This window comes from Populus trichocarpa, chromosome 1, assembly GCF_000002775.5.
Source record: "Populus trichocarpa isolate Nisqually-1 chromosome 1, P.trichocarpa_v4.1, whole genome shotgun sequence".
NCBI classification, from domain to species: domain Eukaryota; kingdom Viridiplantae; phylum Streptophyta; class Magnoliopsida; order Malpighiales; family Salicaceae; genus Populus; species Populus trichocarpa.
In genome coordinates, this window is record NC_037285.2 from 19,621,656 (window position 1) to 19,639,893 (window position 18,238).

Consider the following 18,238-nt stretch of genomic DNA (forward strand, 5'->3'; position numbering starts at 1 on the left):
TCATTAACAATGATATTAATTTTTTAAAATTAAATTTATCACTAATATATATGGTTTATATTCATGTTGTTTTTTTCATTTTATACTTTGAAGGAATTTGAGCAAAACAAGAGATGCTTTAGATTCCATTAGCCTTGATAACATTGACCTAACTTTATATTTAAAATATTTATGTTAAAACATTTTACTTTCATAATATTTTGATATTTTATTTAAGTTGAATTACTTTAAGTAAAAGATCTATTTAATCTTGACTATTTAGAAATATTTTAAATTTTAAAATTATATTTGTTTGGTATTGTGTTTGTATTGCATAATTTATAATTAATTTATTTTGAATTTGAATTATGTTTGTTTTATATATATATATATATATATATATATATATATATATATATATATATATATATCGAAACGATACGTCGAAATACTCCGAAACTGAAACATTCCATTCCAATTAAAAAAACAAAACACCTACCAAAACAAAATTGACAAACTTGCTTTTATCAAACACTTAACCAGTCTCCTTTTCCTTTTCTTCTCTTTCTGTTTCTCCTGTGTTTCCTTAACTTCTGCTGCTGTGATTGAGAAGAGAAGCCTCTGCTGTTTTTATTTTATTAAATCTTCTGTTGCTAGCTGTTCACAATGCTGCTTTTGCAAAGCTGAGGAAAGAGTTGCTGCTGATGAAAAAGATTCTCCATTGCTGCTCCCGGTGCAGAGGGGATGAAAGGCGCTGAAGGCTGACAAGGCAAACCTCCTCCTGCTGCTTGCTCACGGTACAGAGAAGATGACGCTGCTGGAAGGAGGAGCTTCCACCACTGGTGTCAGGAGAAGTTGAGTGACGCTGCTGCTGTTGCACGATCTGCTTATACTGTTACTTGAAGGGAGCTGCTGGACTACAACAAGTCACGGTGGAACCAGTGGTTGCTGATGAAGAATGTCTTCCACTGTTGCTCCGGAGCTGCTCACGTTGCTGGTGCAGAGAGGTTCGCTGCTGCTGGTGGTTCTTCCTATTGCTAAGGGGATGTGTTGATCATGAGCTGCAGCGTGGAGATGTAGCTGGTGCAGAGCTGGAAACTGAACTGAGATCACGGTGCTATCGAGGTTGTGGAGAAGTAGCTGATGCTGATGTAGCTAGGAATTTATGGCTACAGTAGTAGTACTGCTGCTATGGAGGGACTGGCCGTTGCTAGCAGAGAGGTTACTGCTGACTCACGGTGCTGAAGGAGAAGTAGGCTCCTGCTGCTCAAGAGTAAACTACCGCTACCGCTGTTGCTCACGTACGGGTATGGAAGAGTGGCAGATGTGAGGGAGGGAAGGCTTCTTGTTTGTCTTGGAAAACAAGGGGCAGGCCACGTTTTTTCTTGTTTTTGTAGAGAAGGGGAAGAAACTTACTACTTACTTGCATTGATTAACTTTAATTCCTTGTCGTCAAAGAAAAAGAGTGCGTGTGCGTGCGTGTGTGTAGATAATAAAGCTGGGATCGATCTGGGAAGGTGATGTATAGGTGGATTTGTATTCATAATAATAAAATAAAAAAAATTGTTTTTAAAGTGTTTTTTATTTTAAAATATATTAAAATAATATTTTTTTTATTTTTAAAAAATTATTTTTTATATCAATATATTAAAATAATATTAAAATATTAATAAAATATTAATTTAAAATAAAAAATTTAAAATTTTTTAAAAAAACATTTAAAAGAGAATACCAATCACGACCTTTAACTTGAACTAACGACCTTAGACGCGTTCAAAGCAACGGCTAATTAAGGAATGCGGCTACGACATCCATTTTCAACTTATTTGGTTAAACCTCCACTCCTCACTAACCTCCCAAAAAAAAAAAACAAAGAAAAAATCAATCAACAACACCCAATCATGAGGAATATTTGATTATTTATATTGAATTACAAATTTTTTTATTTATTTTTAAGTTGTGATTATTATGAGTTGATAATTCATCTTGAATTCATATCATAGTTAAAAATAAATTTAATAAAAATTTATTTTTATGTTTTGCCAAACATGATCTTAGTCTAATTTTAATAAATTTTTAAACTTTTAAAAGATCGTCTTGCAATTAGTTTTGATTTCTCTACAATTTTTTTATCTTCGCATATTTAATATTTAAAATTGTGATTTGCATGTGAAGTGTTTTTTAACATTAAATAAAACCAGTTTCACTCCACAAAAACAACAAAATCTTTATTTTTTTTAAAAAAAATATAATTTTATTTTAAATATAAAAATTCAAGAAAATTAATTTATTGATATTTTTAGATTTAATAATTAGTTTATAAAATTCATAAGAATTTATTCTGCGTTTCAAGAACACAAAAAATCTATTTTTCTCTATGCAAAAAATCTATTCTTAATTTCTTTTTTTTTTCCAACTACAATTTTCATTCAAACGGAGGTAGAAATTCTTGATGCAAGCAATTTTAAGAAATACACTCTGAAATGAGCTGTGTCAAATCTTGACCCCAACCCGAATGCCAGGACACGCGGTTTACATGAGCTGGAATGCTTGCAGCAAAAGAAAGGAACAGAAAGTTGATAGAGACAGAAATCAAAACGCGGTTTTCACGCCTTGTGATGATTCTAATTTTCTAATTATATAATAATAATAATAATAAAGTCATTCCAAGCTATTCTCATTACCAGCCTAGACTTGACGCGTGTGACCTTCGCCCATATTATTACTACTTCGGTGGTAATTCATTTTTCAAATTAATTAATTAAAACGTGCCGTTTATTATATATAAAAAAAATCAATTCAATTTAAAAATTTATATTATTTTTTAACACAACCCCTCAAGTGAAAGCTCTTTAAGCTTGGAACTTGTATAAATCCACTTTACCTTATACTTAATTTTTATCAAATAAATAAGTATGGTGAGATTCGAACTCGTGACCGCTTGGTCATCAATACTCTGATACTATATCAAAGAACCTATTCAACCCAAAAGTTTAAATTATTAGGTAAAGTTCAGGATATGATTTATATTATTCTCTAACACTTATTAATAATCATATTATATTCTCTTTTGTGTAAATTTTGTGAAAAAAGAAATTCATTTTATTGTTGGAAGAAATTAAAATTTGAGAAAGTTAGATTGATAGTGAGGGTACAAATATGGATTTCTTGTACAAATTTATTTTATCTTGTACTTAATTTTTATCAAATAAATAAAGATGATGAGATTAGAACTCGTGACCGCTTGGTCATCAATACTTTGATACCATGTCAAAGAACCAATTCAACCCAAAAGCTTAAGCTGTTGGGTGAAGTTTTAAGATATTGATTTATATTATTATTTGACACTTATTAATAATCATATTATATTCTCTTTGTGTAAATTTTATGAAAAAATGAAATTCATTTTATTGTTTGCAAGAAATTAAAATTTGAGAAGTTAGATTGATATTGAGGGTACAAATATGGATTTCTTTTTTTTTATTATGTATTTCTTAATATAATCTTTTTATATTGAAGTGTTTTGCTATTGGGATTGCCATTATATATATATATATATATATATATATATATATATATAGAGAGAGAGAGAGAGAGAGAGAGAGAGAGAGAGAGAGAGAGAGAGAGAGAGAGAGAGAGAGAGAGAGAGAGAGAGGACTTCCTGCGGTGTTAAGAAAAAGAACCCCTAAATCCTAATACCATGTGTATGCTACTGTATATTTAGAGGTGGTGTGCTGACGTCTATGCTGTGGCTTTACGATGACAGCAAGCATGTGGTGTGGGTATATTTTTACTTTCGCTTCTTGCATGGAATTATATTTTTATTAGTTTATTTTTTTTATGTTGATCTAACTCTAACTAGGTTTAAATTTAATTTAATCAATTCCCTAAATATTTAATATTTAATATTTAATATTTAATCGTGTTAACCTAATTTCTGTCGGGTCAAAATTGCTTATAGCATATGAAGGGTTTGATTCCCTCTTTTTTATAAATGTCATGATCACTCCTTATTTTTAAGACTATACTCAAACTACCTCTTCCTTTTTCTTCTTTTCCCCTCTCTGAAGCCATTGAAGCAAGCAAAGCTTATAATATCAAGAAAAACTCCGATCAAGCAAACAACATAAAAGCTATCGCATTCCCAAAAGCAAAGCTAAAAGCTGTCCAAGAAAAGTTCTTCCCCTCTCTCTTTCTGCGAACTCTCAAAAGGAGAACCAAAACACAAAACCAATCCTCAAATAATGGACGAAGAGGAAGACATGCCGCTATTCTGGCTTCAAGCCACCAACACTCGCCACCGTTCCCGCGGCCTCCGCCGTCAAACCTCCTCTATCTTCCTAAATTCTGGTGTATTTCTCGTAATATTACTAGTTGTAGCTCTCGCTTTTGTCCTTGTTGTTGTTTCTTCAATTGGCTCTTTGACATCTCAAATTTTGAGACCACAGTCGATCAAGAAAAGTTGGGACTCACTCAACTTGGTTCTGGTCCTCTTTGCTATTGTCTGTGGATTTCTTAGCAGCAACAACAGCAGCGGCAGCAGCGGCAGCAGCGGCAGCGGCAGCGGCAGCGGCGGCGATAATGAAAACACGAGTTATTACGAAGATCAAAGCCTATCAAATGTACAAAAACCATCACATCCGTCAAGTACTCCTTCACATAGATGGTTTGAGCATCAGGATCGAACTGTGAGCTATAACACATTGAACAGACTGAGGAGTTTCAGTTCGTATCCAGATCTTCGTCAAGAATCTTTGGAACGGTGGAGATTTTATGATGATACCCACCTGAATAACTACAGGTTTTCAACCTCAAGTGATCAGATTCATCATCATTATCCGCAGCAAGTCGAGGAAACTAAAAAACAAGAAGAGGGTGTTGGTGTTAAAGATATAGACGTTGATACCTTTGTGATAAATCAAAAGGAAGTTTCATATCCATCATCGCCACCTCCATTTCCTCCACCACATCCATCATCATCACCTCCATTGCCACCATCTCCGCCTCCTAAGCTTGTGAGGAGAAAGGTGAAGAGAACATATCAAGATCTTGGATATGAAAAAAGAACCGATCATGAGGAGAAAGTCCTTGAAAACTTCTACAATATCCCGCCACCATCTCCGCCGCCTCCTCCTCCTCCACCACCACCACCACCACCACCTATATTCAGCAAGAACGAGAAAAGGAGAGGCAAAGATTTCTTGATTTCACTAAGAAGAAAGAAAAAGAAGCAGAGACAAAAGAGCGTTGAAAATCTTGATAGCTTCTTCAATCCTCAACCTACCCCAACTAGTACTCTACCTTTGATACCGCCACCCCCGCCTCCACCCCCACCACCTCATTTTCTTCAAAATTTGTTCTCAAAGAAAGGCAAAACCAAAAAACTCCATCCAGTTCCCCCGCCGCCACCTCCACCACCAGTCACACGTGTATCAAAGGTGGTCTCCCAAAAGGTTACGTCAAGAACCAAGGTCCAAGTAGCACCATTGACATCTGATAAACCTCCAGAACCAGCCAAGACACGTCGTTTCCATAGCGTGGAAGAGAATGTGGAGAGAGGGAATGCTTCACGTTTGATTCCACTACCGCCGCCGCCTCCGCCGCCGCCATTCAAAATGCCAGCATGGAAATTTGTTCATGATGGTGACTATGTTAGAGTAGGGAGTTTCAACAGTTCGAGGAGTGGATCACCGGATTTGGATAGCATTGAGGATGCATCATCAGAGAAGGATCAGTCAAGTCCAGTGGCAGCAGCAAGTGGATCAGATTCAGCAGCAACGGCATTGTTTTGTCCAAGTCCTGACGTGAACACCAAGGCTGATAATTTCATAGCGAGGTTTAGAGCTGGTTTGACGTTAGAGAAGGTGAATTCTGCCAACAGAAGGTCAAATCTTGGTCCGGAAGCCAGCACAAGCACAGGCACAAGCACAAGCTAGAAGAAGGCTTCTGATTTGTTTTTCTTTTTATTTTTGGAGATTTGATTGATTTTTTTATATAATTTTGTTTAATATTTGGCGAGGATGTATGTATGTATGTTGGTTTGGGCTGTCCTGTCATTTTAGGTGAAATTTTATTATACATACAGGAATGAATACATGAGAACATGGAATGAATTAATTATTATTTTTTTCTTTAATTACGTGAATTCTTGTGCTGCTCAAGAAGAAGAAGAAGAAGAAGAAGACATGACTTAAATCCAAGAACTGTCCCGTCTTCTTGCATTGCAGGAGGCATGTATAGTAGTGGTGGACAAAACAATTGTAGTCAATGCATTATTGTTCATGGTTGTTGTTGATGATTTTTATTTCTGTGTGGAACTCTCCACGCTGTATTTTTAAACTCGGCTCCGTGACCAATCCAGTTTAAGACTCGGGTTTTATTTATTTTTAAATCAAAATGATATTATTTTAGTAAATGTAAAAAAATAATCAACGAGTTGTAACTGGATCTTGCTGGGTCACCGGGTCAACTCACTTGATCAGTCGGGTTTTTAACTATCTTTATTTTTTTATAAACTCAGCCCGGTTCCAGTTTCGAATCGACCCGTCGGGCCGGGTTTTAAAAATATGCTCTACGCTACGACTTCTGATCATTTCCTACTGTCCATTTGAAAAGGAGATTGTACACTGAAAATAATTGTTTTGATGCTTTTCACCAAGGTTGCACCTTATTATCTTAAAAGAAGATGGTGCGAGGATTTGGGATGGAAGTGAGTTTAGCTGCGATTCTTGGTCTTGGCACGCAATGAATGAATGGTGCCAGGATTTGCTCTTGACAGGGTGGAGGTATTGGAATGGATATACATACGGTGGTGTACTGTGCAGTGCGAAATATATATATATATATATATATATATATATATATATATATATATATATATAGTCAGGCAAAGGAGAGAGGTTCATGTACTTGGAATCATGGCTGGCTGAGTGGCTGGTATCTCTCTATCAGCCATGACAATATAAAGTGGCGAAGAACATAGATGCATGATGGGAAACTATGATCTCATTAATTTATATGCTCTTCAGACCCATTTAATTTGCTTTTAACATAATGTTATGACACAGGGAAAGGGAAGTGTAGGGGTTTTTATATATATATAGTTTATTGATTAATGGAGCTGTCATGACAGATATCCAAAAGTATGTCACACACAAGTAACTTTATTAGGGCACCTTTTTACATTGAATTAGGTATCATACCTTGGAAGCTAGTTCTGTGATTACTTCTTAAAGGGAACTTCTTTCTTGTTTTCTTCATACAATCCAGGAAACAAAGTTGGATTTAAGTATAATGTTATCTGCAACCTGACTGTTCAATCGGACTGAAATTTTATCAAAAATTTTTAAATATATTTTTCTATATTGGGTTCAAATTCCAAGTCAATCGAATTCTAGAAATATCTTGCATGCATGTTAGCAGATGCAATATAAATTTTGTTATTTGTTGCTTTTTTTATAATGTAAGGATATTCAATTCATTGTTCCTGTGAGTTTCATAATTTTATAAGGATCTTAAATAAATAATGATGTAGTTTCTAACTATGATAATGACTCTTTAATATTTTAAATTCTTTTTTTTATAATGATTCTTTATCTATCCTAACCACACAAGGAAATGAGAGCTAAAGTATTTAATTACAGATTATTTTTGGACTGAAATATTTCTTTGTATTAATCTGAATTATTTTATAGTATTGTTTTATCTTATTATTTGAATATTTATCTTTAGTTTAATAATTATGTTTCTTAAAATTAATATTGTAATATTCCTTGCCAATTAGGAAATGATTTCATCATCGTGATCTTTTTTTTTTTTCTCCTCAAAATCATTGAATCATATTACACAGATGTTTTTCTTAAATTAACACTGTTCAATTTTTATTTCCTGAAATCATACATACATACCCTATATATTTTCTTTCACCTTACAAACGTGGGAGCTTTATGACGAGGAAATATAAAAAGGAGAATAAAACTTCCATTTCCTTGGAAGCAATGGAAGCAAGGTTCCAGTGAAAATGGTATCGTGGGTGAATCACAAACTCTCCAGAAAGAAGAAGAAGAAGAAGAAGAAACGATGCTAAGAGCAAGCGATAAACTTGCTCTCTGCTTTCTAGCAGCTGTAGGCTGCAAAACATCATGAAGTAACTCGTTTTCACGATAGATTACTAGACAAAAAACGATGCTAAGAGCAAGTGATAAACTTGCTCTCTGCTTTCTAGCAGCTGCAGGCTGCAAAACACATCATGAAGCAACTCGTTTTCACGATAGATTACTAGACCATAACTCTCCATAGCTCCACCAGAAAATTCAGAGACAGCAACCATTCACCGCTCAGGAAGTGGGCAAGGCATTGAGAAGTACCTGGATAAACTCCATCACCAGATTACCTGAAAAGGCATCTATCTTTGATCCTCTATCGGGTGTTCAAGTGTTTGAAGCATTGTCTACAATGGGATCATTTTTATAGCTTTCAGAAGCTGAGTTCCTATCAGGGGGTTGATGTTAGAAAATAGCATAAAGCTCACCTTCCCCGGAACAGAAACAAATTCCTAACTCACTGAAATGTTTTTTTCTTCTTAATTCGAGTTCCTTTCTGTTGAACAGGTTATTGATGCACTACGTGTGTTGTTTGTACAATCAAACGAATAACACAGAATTTCCCCACAACCACTAACAGAAAGCAAATCACTAACTCAGTAAATAAATCAAGTGCCTTGACAGCAATACTTCAAGAACATTCCTCTTTATTACTCTGAACCAGAGGACACAGTACACACGAACCTCGACCCCTGCATGACCCATTCAAAGACATATAAGGCTGTGACATTCAAAGTGTTTTTGAAAACAAAACAATAATAATGAGAGGAGAGGAGATTCCTCGAAATAAACAGTCTTGACATTCCCATTAAGCTTTTCATCGATGATTGGCATATTAGACAAAGCTGTCAACTCTAAAGGCACGTCTATGGTTTCTTAGAAGTTTGCCTGCTCGGCAAGTTTAACAATGCCAGATCAATATCAGATATGCAACATAGACAGAAGCAGGGGAAAATGCATCACATTACCAGTATACAATAATAATCTTTTTGCACAAATGCACGCGAAGTCAACAGCCTTGTTTGAAAAAGTACAAGAAAAGGTTACAGTTTTCACTTATAAGAAGGAACAGGTTCATCCCAGCACAGAAAGCACCTCCTTGCGTTCAACTGAGTATCGCCATATTCTTCTTCTCTTCTCCATCCATGTAAGTACTGCTATTAAGATCAAATATCAAACCGTGAAACGTTCCTCTTTATTTATAAGTTTATCCAAAACAGAATAGACACAAAAAGAGTACCATCTGTAGAGAACCCTCAAATGCTCATTAAGAATTCCAGAAAAGCCAATCCTTAGCATTCCATCGCCAACATCAAGTGTTTCTTCGAAGACCACTACAAATCTCTCATCATCTTCATCCAAAACAACATCACATGGACGATACTGCTGCTGCATACGGATCAAGAACCGAATATGGTATCAAGAAAGCCTTGTGCCAAATCTAAATGACATCTTAGATACTATAATCAAGCAAGAATTACTTACTTGGTTCTGAGAGGCAATGAACGAGACTCCATGGATATTGAATTCAAGAGCATTTAAGACGATAAACATATTGGGTTTAATGATTCTACACATGTTGTGCCTGAAAAAGGGCAGACTGAAAGATCAGGTTTGAGGTGAAGATCATAATGATTACGGATGGCAAACTTTGGTAATCTTGTTTAGCTTTTGAACTGCTCTATGTTCTGTTTCTGCTCCTTTGTTTTAGCCAAAACTCTCCTGGGTAACTGGGAGAGGGAGTAAGATAAGGACAGATTGGAAACTCATCTCATTGTCTAAGGACAGACTGGATAATTTCTCCCTAGTTAAAAAGTAGGTGAAGATGACCCAAGAGACCTGAAATCATATTCTGTGTGCGATCCGAAGGTTTATCATGTAATCTTGTTCAATAATTGAACATCAGGAAAGGAGTTTTGCAGGTAATTTTCTTTCAACATCTTTTGCTCTTTGCTGTGACAATACTCAGATGGAAATGTACTGTTTCCCCCCTTTTTGCCATGATGGCCCTGCTAGATGCGTTGGACTTGAGAGTTTGGTTAAAGCTACAGCAGGAGGAGAACATATTGACAGAAGAACATGCACTCTCTAAACCTGCTGTGCATTATAGATGTATAGATGCGTTCAGCTTCATAAAATCCTGAGTAAGGGCAAAGGAAAAAGGTCTGCATCGTAGTAAATTAATAGCCAAATCCTTCAAAACTAATCTTGATTAGCTTCGCTTGTTATGTTAACTACTTCGCTTCTTGCCTTGCAGGTTTCATGATTAATTATCAATAAATAAAAAGGTGAGCACATAATCAACAAAACTACACTGATAATGAAATAGAATATACTTGGAAGTTTTGGTGTAGTCTACCCCAATTTGGCCAAGTGAGTGCAACCTGACTAGCTTTCCCTTGCAAGTCTAAAATGCCGAAAATCATGACATAACAAACCAGATTACCAAAATAATCAACACTGCTCATGCAGTTCATCCCTGTGCCTGAAGCAACAAGCCTCTCCAGCTGGAACGGAAAACCCATTTTTGCTTGTTTGTTGTAAATAATAAACTTGCTTATTAGTCTAGAATCAATGCATCTTGATGCATTGACCCTTCTGTTTACTACCAAAAAAATGAAAGGAACTTGCCGCCCAGAAATAACAATTTGTTCTAAAACTTGAATGCAAAATGTGGTCCCTTCATTTCGAAGATTGATATCACTTACCAGCAATATTCAGACCACAGATTCCATACCTTCCGGTTAACAATAACGTTCACAACAGAGCATCAGTCTATCAGAAGTTGCTTTTCTGTAACTGAAGCAACCTGCAAGCAACTGCACATTTCTGGTATGCATCTCTGCCATACAGTTTATGACTGAGAATGTCGAAGGTTAATACACTGAAAGTCTATCCCTTAACCTCCAAGTAAAATAACCGATGGCTAAAAAAAAATTAACAGTTTTATTAAGCTACTTAGATAATCAGTTTGCAATCTCCATCAGAGTTTTTTATGAAGCCACTTAGATAACTAGTTAGTAATCTCACTCAGAAGACAATGCACGGGAGAGCAATTTCCTGGCACAGCTCTCATGAGATAGGCGGTGAATACAGCTGCTACTTGGAATAATTTCGAGATCAAAGACCTAGAAAATAAGGACACTAACTTGATTCCAAAGCAAACAGAAGATATTAGCAGAATATTAAAGTCATGGCTTCAAGGCTGTTTTGATATGTGGCAATTTAACAAAACAGACTAAAACTCAACTATATACGTTTAAATTTTTAAACAGACAAAGTTTTCTACTAACAATACAGTAAAAAATAAGGAAGCCAGACACATATAGACAGAAAGTAACGCCTGAAGCCAAAATGACCATCAAAACTTGCATTAATTCAAACGATAATGTCTTTATTAAAAAATGGTAATGCGGTCTTCCATATGATTTAGCTCTATGAAAGGCTACACATTAGACAATCAAAATCCTAACATGAAGCATCCAATGGCAGAAATCATAAAAGCGGCAATACCAATGCCTATGCCGAGACAACAATACGCTAGAGTTACATAAGCAAAACTTGCAGTGCTCATAATCTGCCTACTACTTTGGTGTTTTACTCAAATACTTCTTCAAAACATCCATAACAGAACCAAAATCAGCCTTAACACTCACAGGCGGGTTAGCAAACCTACAAGCCATTTCCTTAATATTATTCGAGTGATAATCAATCTTACTTTGAGTGAACTTAAGCCCATGGGCAGTACTAACCACCACTGTCCGATCAGTTGGACCTATAACCCCACTCTTCCTAAGCTTCATCAAAGCCGTCAATGCCACTCCTGTATGCGGGCATATAAACATCCCCGTCGAATCCGCTTGCGCCATTGCATCCATTAACTCCTCCTCGGTAGCCTCCTCGACAATCCCATTCGATTGTTTCAGCGCATAAACAGCTCTATCAATTGAAACAGGATCGCCAATCTGAATAGCAGATGCAAATGTACCACTGGCTTTCACAGCTTTAAATTCCTTCCACCCTGACTTATAATACAAGTAGAGAGGATTGGCATTCGCGGCCTGTGCACAAACAAGCCTTGGAATCTTATCCACAAGCCCCAACTCTTTGCACATATGAAACCCTTTATAAAAAGCATAGATATTCCCCAAATTCCCACCAGGAATAATAACCCAGTCGGGCACTTCCCAATCAAACTGCTGCAAAATCTCTATGGCAGCAGTTTTCTGCCCTTCTATCCTCAGACTATTTAGCGAATTGGCTAAATAAATAGGCAACTCAGACGTAACCTCTCTTATCAACTGCATACAGCCATCAAAATCAGTATCAACACTCAGAACAAAAGCGCCATTGGCAATGGGCTGCACGAGCTGGGCAATAGAGATCTTATTAGCAGGCAAAAATACAATAGAAGGAATACCAGCAGAAGCACAATAAGCAGACAAAGCAGCAGAGGTGTCGCCTGTTGAAGCACAGCCAACACCAAAAACAGGTTTGTTCATTTTTCTCAATCTATTAACCTGACTAACAAGAACAGTCATGCCCAGATCTTTAAAACTCCCTGTATGGCTAATCCCACAATGTTTAACCCACAACTCATTCATCTCAAGGAAGTGTTTACCAAGCCTTTCAGCCCAGAAGAGATTAGAGTTGCCCTCAAAGGCACTGACAATATCATCACTAGAAATCTCAGGCAAGACCCATTCTTTCTTGGACCACACACCGGAACCATAAGGCCAAGTGGTCTTGCCAACGCGAGAGTCGAAGAGGGCACGCCAGTAGGAGCCAGGAAAGGCTTTGAGGGCGGAGATGTCGTGTTGGACATCGAGGAGGCCGCCAGACTGGGATCGGTAGACGATCTCGTCGAGGGAGTAGGACTCTGTGTTGGTGGCAGGGTCAGCGTTGAAAGGGACGTATTTGGCGGAGAAGTTCTGGTTTTGTGGTGGGTTTGTGAGGTATTGGCGGCGGGCTTCGTCGCGAATGTTGTTCCCTTTGCTTGAGGTGCTGGCGGGGGTATTGTTCGAGGAGGAGGAGGAGGAGGAGGCTTTGACGGAGAGAGAACAAGGGGTTGGTGTGGGAGTTCTGGGTTTTGAGGGAAGCTTGAGATTGGTGGAGAAGCTGGGAGATTGGAGAAGATATGAAGAAGGCATTTTGAGAGAGAGAGAGAGAGAGAGAGAGAGAGAGAGTAGTCGGAAGGGGACTTTGCCTCCCCTTAGATAGATAGATCCTTGTATAGGGTCGCGACGGAATTAAAATTTAGAGAACCCTCTCCCCATATCAGATCTTCAATTTATTCAAACAGATCCTTCATCTTTTTTAGAGTTGTGCAATCAAGTGAAAAGACGGAGTCTCCTCATGAAAAATACTTTTTTAAAATATAAATTAAATGATTTGGGAAAAAAATAAATAGAACTATAAAAGGAAGGACCTAAGGTAGCAATCAAACTGATACTTCAAACAACATCAAAGATAACGACAAACAATATTTTCTTTTTCTTGTATGCAGCCGCAATGTCTACAGTTTTTGGTGCGGCCGCCGCTTCCTTCTTTTAATTTCGTCTAATTTTATCATTTAATAAGAGTATGATTGCGGATATATTTTAAAGTATTTTTTATTTTGAGATATATTAAATTAATATTTTTTTATTTTTTAAAAATTATTTTTGATATCAGCGTATTAAAATGATCTCAAAATACCAAAAAATATTAATTTAAAACAAATAAAAAATAAAAAAAATTTAAATTTTAAATTTTTTCAAAAGCGTTTTTAAAACGCAAAAACAAACAGAGAACCTTTCCATGTGGTCACACCCCGCTTTTTTAATTTTTTTAATTTTAAATTAATTTTTTTATAGTTTTTAATATATCAAAAATATCTTCATAAAAAAATATTTTTTTATGAAGGACATTTCAAAAAGCAATAAGTATCATAGTATTGCACACTAACTTAAAGCTCATAAAGCTTTATTCTTTAACAAGAATGAGAAAAACTGAGAACACTAAATTAACTAATTAAAAAACCTAAAAAAAATCCATTTTAATTTGGTTTTGTTTTTATTGATCTGAAATTGATTAAATCGAACCAAACAACCTTAAACCGTACTATAAAACGCTCACATGTATAAAAAGAAGAACACAAAGCAACTAACCCTAAGGAGTAACTCAACTGATCAAGTCTTGGGTTTGCTCCTCAATGGTCATAAGTTCGAGTCCTCTCAGGGCCATTGGAGACTTACATGATCGTTAATTTCAGGATCCATGAAATTAATTGAGATGCGTACAAATTAAAAAAAAAAACACAAACCAACTTGCTCACAATAAGGAGCCTTTTTTAGTAGTTTGCCTCTCCTATTCAAATTATTATTTAACAGCTTATAGCATCCATGAGATGCCAATTGTCTTGGGAGTTGGTTTAGATTTAAAAAAAATCTCTTGGGATGTCGGGAGGATGGTGGGTGTGTGTTGCTTTTGGACGTATTGATGGGTGTGTGGCTTTTGGAGGTATTCCTGACTTGCACGGTCATGTGTGCTGCCGTGGTCTGGGGAGGGTATTCTTCCAGCCATTTGTGGAGCTGTCGTGGTCTTGGGAGGGTATTCTTTCAACCATTTGTTGAGCTGCTGTTGTTTTTTAAAATTGTGTGATTCTTTTTACTGGAGAATTAGGGAGGTTGAAATCTAGCTTGAGAGAAGCTGGTGATGAATTTGTTAAGAGTTCTGGCAAGTCTCTTTCTCTCTCTCTTACCATATATATATATATATATATATATATAAACTTGTTCCACTATCCTAGATCATATATTAACATCTCAACAATATTTTATCATTCTGATCACTTAAATATACATTTCAATATTTGAAACAATATATATAACTTAGTAAGAAAATTAACATTGAACATAAAAAATATAAAATACTTATTAAATGAATCGTAGACAATACATTCCAAAAGTTATTGGTCTAGTTAATTACCACTCATTAAATTTAATTACATTGCAGATAAAAGTTACAACATGAATATAACTTGACTATATCAAAATGGCAAATAAAAGAAATCCCACTATTATTGACAGGAATGAAAGAGACTTGTAATACAATAGCCTATTACTCTAGTATCATTAGTCTTCATACTTTTAGACGACTAATCAATACCGATATCGATCCAATCGATATCAATAGCCTTCACCACATAAAAGACTAATCAAGAATTCCTATATACCAATCAAACCTAGTATCATTAGTCTCTATTGCCTGGATGATTAATCAAATACTTTACATTTACACTTTTTTCTCATTTAATATCATATCAGACCAACTAATATCATTAGTCCCCATAACATGGATGACTAATCAAGATCATAATTATTCCTTCCTTAATTCCAATCTTTACATAATAGGCCATGAACAAAAAAAAACATTAAATATAACTTGAATATAATATTTCTAAAATCTATTTAATACAAGTGTTGCGCACCCACCTGTCGTGTGTGACGATCCTATACCTCCTCCAAATTTTAGGCCTAGCTATCGCGATATCCTCTAACATCATAAGGCTAATTTCATTAATATCATTTCCATTAACTTAGGAATCATATCTAGATTCCAAGATAGCAATCCTAATTATCTCAACATCATATATTTAACATACGTGAAATAAATACCTTTTTTTTTCAATTCATTCTACAACTTCTAACCAATTAACATATCACATAATGCATTTATAATAAATGGAAACTTTTGGTCATCATAAAGAAATTCACCATAAAAGTTCCATCCCATTTAAGCTCATCATGCTACCTATAATTGGTCATTTTTCATTTACATTATGGATTATTATAACCTTATAACCTGTTACTTTTATATATTTTTTTTGTTCATCAAGCCAAACACCCCCTCATCAAAGTAAACATGTGTTCCTATATGATTTTTTAAAACATTTCCATTTCAATTTATCTTTGTACATATAAATAAACATTTATTCCAAATCTTTTAAAAGAAATATCTTGGTCTCTCTTTCCCATCACATTCTTTAACTGAAACTTACTCTAAATAAGAGCATGAGTTTTTCTTCCATTTCTATGAAAATTTAGTTCATAACTATTTTTCAATTACCTCATATAACACCATTAAACACAATTTTTATAACAATCAAATCAACCAAGTTCATTCTCCCTAACATTACCTGGGTCGAAATTCCCATACTAAGGGAATATATATTATGTTTTCTTGTCATTTTTCCATAATTCACATATGACCCAGTAGTTTTTTTTCATGTCTAAGAACATGATTCCAAACCGAACTTATTATTACAACAACCTAACTCATTTTTCTCAACATTCCATAATATACATTCACATTACTAATCTCAAAATCATGCCAAAATCAAAACCAATTATAAATAAAGTAATTCTTACCTCCTAGACACAAGAAAGTAGGAAACTTTTGATAGAGAAACCAAACTTTCTTCACCTTCTCCTCATCCTTTCTCTAACTTCTAACTCTCTTTTTTCAAGTACCAAAACCCCTAAATCACCTAAATTTCCTTCTTTGATCCACCAAAAACCTTTTTAACCCACCTAAACTAACATCTTTTTAATGTTTTATAAAGAGAAATTAAAAAATAAAAAACCCTAGCCTTCCATTCTCTTGATTGTCGTTAGCCAAAAGGAGAAAAATATGGGCAAATATTTAAGTCCAAGGTTCCATTTATTTATGACAATGCCTTTGTATTATTTACATATTTTCATTTAACCATAAACCTCGTCTTAGCTCATTTTTTAAAGTACCGCATATAAATATTTCCCTCAAAAAAATTCCCTCTTTGATTATTTAATACTAGGGGTGTTCACGGTTCGGTTCGGTTTAGACTCAAAAAACCAACCGAACCGAATTACATTAATTTTGTGAAATATTAACTGAACCGGACCGAAAACCGGTTCAAACCGAACCGGTCCGGTTCGGTTAAATCCGGTTTTTTTGGCAAAAAACCGGGAAACCTAATCCCATCATCCAGATTTTTCATACGGCAAGGAAAATACAGACACAGAAAGAAGATGGATTTACAGCACCCTTTGCATGAAAGGCACATAAATTCAAAACAGAAACTTTCTTGATGGAGCTAGGTGAAGGATAATTATCTTTAATATCCAAAACAACTCCTCCATGGTTTCCATTGCCATTAGTCCCACCGATCTCAACCATTACCACCAATACTTACCACAAGAAAGACAGCTAAAAATGAAAAGGGAGGAAAGATAAAAACAAGAAAAAGAGGAAGATTATGGTTTCCATTGCCCTTTGCCATCAATTTTCGTATGTGAAGTTGAAAAATGTGACCTTTGCATTGAAAGCTCTTTCAACAAACCCACTGGAAAGGAAGATTGAGAAATGGGAAAGGAAGATTAGAAAAAACTCACTGGAAAGGAAGATTGGGAAATGGGAAAGGAAGATTAGAAAAAACCCACTGGAAAGGAAGCTTGGGAAATGGGAAAGGAAGCTTGGGAATTAATTGAGAGGAAGATTGGGAAACCGGGAAAGGAAAATTAGAAATTAATTGACAGGGGGGCGGCGGCTTTTTGTGAGAGACAGGAGGGTTAGGTTACAATTAACTATTTATACCTCAGACTCAGAGATTTGTGTAATTTTTGGTTTTTAATGGGTCCGGTTCGGTTTGTTCCGGTTTTTGGTTCAAAACCGAAACCGAACCAGACCTGTTAAAATTTATGGTTTTGACAATCGGTTTAATCGGTTTTTCATTTCGTTTCGGTTTTTTCGGTTAATTTTTCTTCGGTTTTCTCGGTTGATCGGTTATTTTGAACACCCCTATTTAATACTACACCATTTTGTTGTTGTTGTTGTTGTTATTTATTTATCTATCAACCCATTTCATCACTTGGTTCAATTTTTAATATTTTAATAATACTGGAAAAAAAATTAACTAGAGGTTTATATTTTCTTTCTCCCCTTTCTCATTTTTGCTCATAAATAAAAGGTTTTAGATTTGAAAGATGTAATTTTAGATGTATAAAAGCCAGGTAGAACAAGAAGAAATGTGGTAGAGCCTACGTTCACAAAGAAAAAAAGAGGGAAATAAATCTCTTGTCCATTTACAAGGCATGAGAAGAAATTGATGAAAACTTCTCGCAAAATTGGAGAGAACT

At 35.3% G+C, this 18,238-nt stretch overlaps 2 protein-coding genes across 2 annotated transcripts; one reads left to right on the forward strand and one right to left on the reverse strand.

The window, feature by feature from the left end:
• Positions 1–3,994: 3,994 nt before the first annotated feature.
• Positions 3,995–6,115, forward strand: LOC18094844 (uncharacterized). Its single transcript, XM_052450091.1, has one exon. It carries the CDS (start codon positions 4,224–4,226, stop codon positions 5,913–5,915), a length of 1,692 nt encoding a protein of 563 aa, XP_052306051.1. The 5' UTR covers positions 3,995–4,223; the 3' UTR covers positions 5,916–6,115.
• A 5,339-nt stretch (positions 6,116–11,454) lies between these two features.
• Positions 11,455–13,456, reverse strand: LOC18094846 (threonine synthase, chloroplastic). The gene has a single exon (XM_006369220.3). The coding sequence runs from the start codon at positions 13,229–13,231 to the stop codon at positions 11,666–11,668; it is 1,566 nt and encodes a 521-aa protein (XP_006369282.1). The 5' UTR covers positions 13,232–13,456; the 3' UTR covers positions 11,455–11,665.
• Between the last annotated feature and the right edge of the window lie 4,782 nt (positions 13,457–18,238).